At 59.6% G+C, this 4,160-nt stretch overlaps 1 protein-coding gene across 1 annotated transcript in view; it reads right to left on the bottom strand.

Moving 5' to 3' along the window:
- Positions 1-943: 943 nt before the first annotated feature.
- Positions 944-4,160, bottom strand: part of ARHGDIA (Rho GDP dissociation inhibitor alpha) — a 3,604-nt gene continuing 387 nt past the window's right edge. Inside the window, exons 2-6 of the mRNA XM_003786056.2 lie at positions 2,944-3,161; positions 2,757-2,840; positions 2,520-2,596; positions 2,375-2,438; positions 944-2,275 (exon numbers count right to left, since the gene is read on the bottom strand). Of these exons, the coding sequence (XP_003786104.1) occupies positions 2,076-2,275; positions 2,375-2,438; positions 2,520-2,596; positions 2,757-2,840; positions 2,944-3,133 (615 nt within the window). The 5' untranslated portion in view covers positions 3,134-3,161 and the 3' untranslated portion in view covers positions 944-2,075. The remainder of the gene's footprint in view (positions 2,276-2,374; positions 2,439-2,519; positions 2,597-2,756; positions 2,841-2,943; positions 3,162-4,160) is intronic.

The raw sequence follows: 4,160 nt of genomic DNA, 5'->3' as shown, positions 1-4,160 counted from the left end.
TATGAGTTTGAACCCTCTACCTCCGGCATATGGGGCTGGTGCCCTACCCTTTTGAGACACAGGTGCCACCCCCAGCTATTTTTTTGTTGCAGTTCGACCAGGGCCAGGTTTGAACCCATCACCCTCAAGTATATGGGGCCGACACCCTTCCCATTGAGCCACAGGGTCTGCCCCTCCAGTCCTTCCTCATCAACAGCTACAGCGAAGCCAGGCACACTGACTGTCGCCCTGGGCAGTGTGGTGGCATCACAGCTCACAGCAACTGCCAACTCCTGGGCTCAAGTGATTTTCTTGCCTCCGCCTCCTAAGTAGTTGGGACTACAGGCATCCGCCACAACGCCTGGCTATTTGATTGCAGCTGTCATTGTTTGGCAGGCCCGGGCTGGGTTTGAAACCTACCAGCTCAGGTGTATGTGGCTGGCACCTTAGCCGCTTGAGCCACCGACGCCAAGCCAAGGCACAGTGACTTATATTTGTAGTCCCATACTCTGGGAGGCCGGAGGTGGGTGGATCCCTCGAGCTCAGAAGTTTGATACCAGCCTGAACCAGAGTGAGATCCTATCTCTAAAACAGCCAGGTGTTGTGGCAGGCTCCTCTAGTCCTTGCTATTCCGGAAGCTGAGGCAAGAGGATCACTTGACCCCAGAGACAGAGGTTGCTGTGAGCTGACACCACAGGCCTCTGCTCAGGGTGACAAAGTGAGACTATCTCAAAAAAAGCTACAGTGACTCAGCAGTGACCATACCCCAGGGGTGGGAGGTGCAGGCCCCTCCATCTAGCCAGGGCATTTGGACCCCGACCCCAGGGCCCTCTGTTCTGTCCTGCCTTGCCCTCCAGCAGGGTCCCCATCTCTCTGCCTGAGAAGCAGCAGAGGAGGAATCACGCCCTGCCTGTACCACCCAACCCTGCCCAGACCCTGCGACGCCAAGCAGCACAATCACCCCTGGCTCCTTCAGGGGCATTTATTTCCCGGTCAGAAAAGGAGAAGCAGGGACAGGCACCGCTGCCTGTGGATGCCTGGGCCTGGCAGAGGCTGCACAAAGACCGGGGCAGGGTGGGGAGGCACAGGAGATGGCTCCCAACTGTGTGTGCTTGGTCCCGGTTGTCCTGGCTGGGTCCAGGGAGGGCCTGCCCAGGGGTGGTAGCACTGAGAGCCTGGGGGCACAGGTGGCAAGCCAGCTGGGCCAGAGGACGGCACGTTTGGAGGCAATAAATACTGACAGGCCAGGCACACAACAATTCCAGGCTGACAGGGCCCAGGTGTGATGATAAGGCTGGGCCATGGGCTTTGTCTGGGCTCTCTGTGGAGGAAGGGCTCTGAGCAGCCCACTGGCACAGAGAAGGCAGAGGCATAAGGACACTCAGCCTCCCAGGTGGGAATGGAGGCTACTTGAGTTTTGGCAATTTGGCCTTTTTTAAGTGGCTGGAGCCGTCCCAGCAGCCCTGGCTGGGGGAGGGGGAGAGGCTGGGAAGTAACAGCAACACACCTAGTACTCCCCAGGCCACCAGGATCACAAACAAGGCAAGGACAGGGAGACCACATGCTCATGCAGACACAGGGCTTAGAGGTTAGTGCAGCCCTACAGCACATTCCACGTGTTAAGGCATCATGGTTAGACGGGACTGACGATGGAGGAGCTGGTTGGGAGCTTGGGGTTGGCCCAGGAGGCCCTGCACTGTGCACCCTGTTCCACCCCAGATAGGAGGATCTACATGCCCGTGAGACCCTGCATGATGTTCTGCTCCCTCTGAGAGCCAGGATCTCAGGCTAGACAAGTAGAGGGGACCTGGAGGGACACAGAGAGGGCAGCAGAGGCTGGACCTGGAGCCTCTCTTCCCCCAGCACAGGCAAAAGCAGCAACAAGACACTAGACCACCGAGGAGGTTGGGGGCCTGTGGGCTGAAGGGCTGAGGGGGAACCGGTCGGAGGAGCTCCGCCAGGCCAGGCCAGGAGACAGACCAGGGTGGAAATGACGGCCGGGGGAAAGGCCCTGTCAGCACTTTGGTATGGGGTGGGGAGGGGCTGGGAAGGGATGGGGCACGTCCGTCCGCCCTGCCCGCCTCCCAGGCAGGGGCTCAGTCCTTCCACTCCTTTTTGATGGTAAGATTCCACTCCCAGGATAGGTGGTCAGTCTTGTCGTCGTCTGTGAAGCGGGACTTGATGTTGTAGCTTCCTCGAGCCAGCATGCCCTTGGGTGCCTCCTCAACTGGCGTTAGGAACTCGTACTCTTCCGCACGAGGCCCGTAGCTCCCCACCATGTAGTCAGTTTTGTCGACTGCCAGCCACAGGGAAGGGGGCGGTCACCAGTGCTGCTTGTGTGTCCCCAGAACACACACCTAGGCTGCCCCCACCCCACCTCTGGGGCCTCACTCACTCTTCACGCCTTTCCTGTACGTGTGCTGGATATACTTCATGCCGGACACGATCTCTCTGTTCACCTGCAGGGGCCCAACTAGAGTCAGTATCTGTCAGTCCCCAAACCACACCCGCCCCCCATGCCTCCAAAAGCTGCCACCTACCTGGAATGAGATTTTTATCTGGTACTCCACACCCTCCTTCAGCACAAAGGACTGCTTCTTGAAGCACTCCAGGTCACCTGTGTGGGCAGGACTCAGTGGGCCCTGCTGCACCTGCTGCCGCCCCCCACTTGGCTGCACCTCCTGTGCTGCCCACCAGAGGGCCTCAGTGCCCCAGGAAATTATTTTTAGAGGAAGCAACAAGATGTTGAGCCCCACCCAGGGCCTCCCTCCACTCACCTGTCAGGTCCAGCTCCAGGGGGCCTGGGGCTGAGCAGCACACCAAGGTCAGGCGAGTCACAATGACATTGGGGACGTTGGGGTCTGGGAAGTGACAGCAAGTGAGAGCCCACCCCTTGCTCTTCCCTCTTCCAGTGGGAGAGGGGACAGCAAAAGCCCTGAGGGTGAGTGGGGCACAGAACCTCACCTGCAGTGACGGCTACACGGCCCAGCAAGGCCTCCTTGTACTTGCGCAGGCTCTCGTCATCCTTGTCCAGCTCCTGGATCTCCTGGATGCTCTTCTGGGCTGGAGGCTTATAGTTGACCGAGTGTTCATCCTCCTCATTCTCAGCTGCAATCTGTGCTAGCTGCTCAGCTGTGGGCTCCTGCTCGGCCATGCTCACCTGTAGCCTGGGTCTGTGACACCTGTGGGTGCAGCAGGTTGTGCTGGCAGAACCTCACTAGGTGGCACACAGCCCTTGAAGCCAGGGCCCCAAAGGGAGGTGAAGAGGTGTCAGCTCAGGAGAGCTTCACAAAGAGCCCAGAGGACAGGTTTCCGTGACTCAGGAGCCTACACTTGACTGACTCCCCACCTGCATCAGGGGTGCCCTTGGTACAGTCTGAGGGCCCCAGCCCATGTGTGGCAACCTAGACTACAAAGCAACTGCAGCATGTCCCCAGGGATACTGGAACACCTCCTCTCACAAGCAGGTGGCTGCAGCCCCCTCAGATGGATGTGCAGACCCCAGACCCAAGCGGCAGGGCCCACACTAAATCATGCCTAGAGTTTTAGACTCAAGTCCCCTTGCCCCAAGGGGTTCCCCTACTGGGTACCAGAGCTGGGGGACCCTGACAAGGAATGTTCCCAGTACACAGGTCGGTTCTAACTCAAACTGCTCCTAGCACTCAGATTTCAGGGTCCAGCCAGAATCCCACCCCGGCTCCAAAGAGACACAGGGATCCTAAGCATTTGTAGGCTGTCTCCAACTGTGAGGGTCAGTGATCTAGAACTCGGGTATGCTGCCTGCGGTCAGTACTCTCAGGACCCTCTTTGCAGACCAAGGCTACAAAGTACCTGGGGCAACACTGAGACCGCAGGACCTCAGCGCGAGGTACCACTGGGGCTTAGTCCCACCCGGGTATTTCCAGGCAGCGTGGGAGGTGGGGCAGGCGCAGCTCACCGCAGGAGGGACCTGCCCACATCCCAGACCCTCACGCATAACCTGCCCAGACCCCTCCGCTTCCTCGTAGCGCTCTAGCTCTGACGCCCCCGAGCGTGGCCGAACCGGGACGTAGCTGACACTTCCCCAGAGCCCGCATTCCGAGTCCTGAGCAGCCTAGGGTACTGGGGGTCCGCGCTCAACCCCCGGCGGCCCCGCCCGGAGTTTTGGTCTTTGGGGAGGGCGCGGCCGCCCAGGCCCGGCC

Source organism: Otolemur garnettii, unplaced genomic scaffold (assembly GCF_000181295.1).
Source record: "Otolemur garnettii isolate 467f Iridium unplaced genomic scaffold, OtoGar3 scaffold00018, whole genome shotgun sequence".
NCBI lineage: Eukaryota > Metazoa > Chordata > Mammalia > Primates > Galagidae > Otolemur > Otolemur garnettii.
The sequence above is the reverse complement of the archived record's forward strand: the minus strand, read 5'-3'. Positions and strand labels throughout refer to the sequence as shown.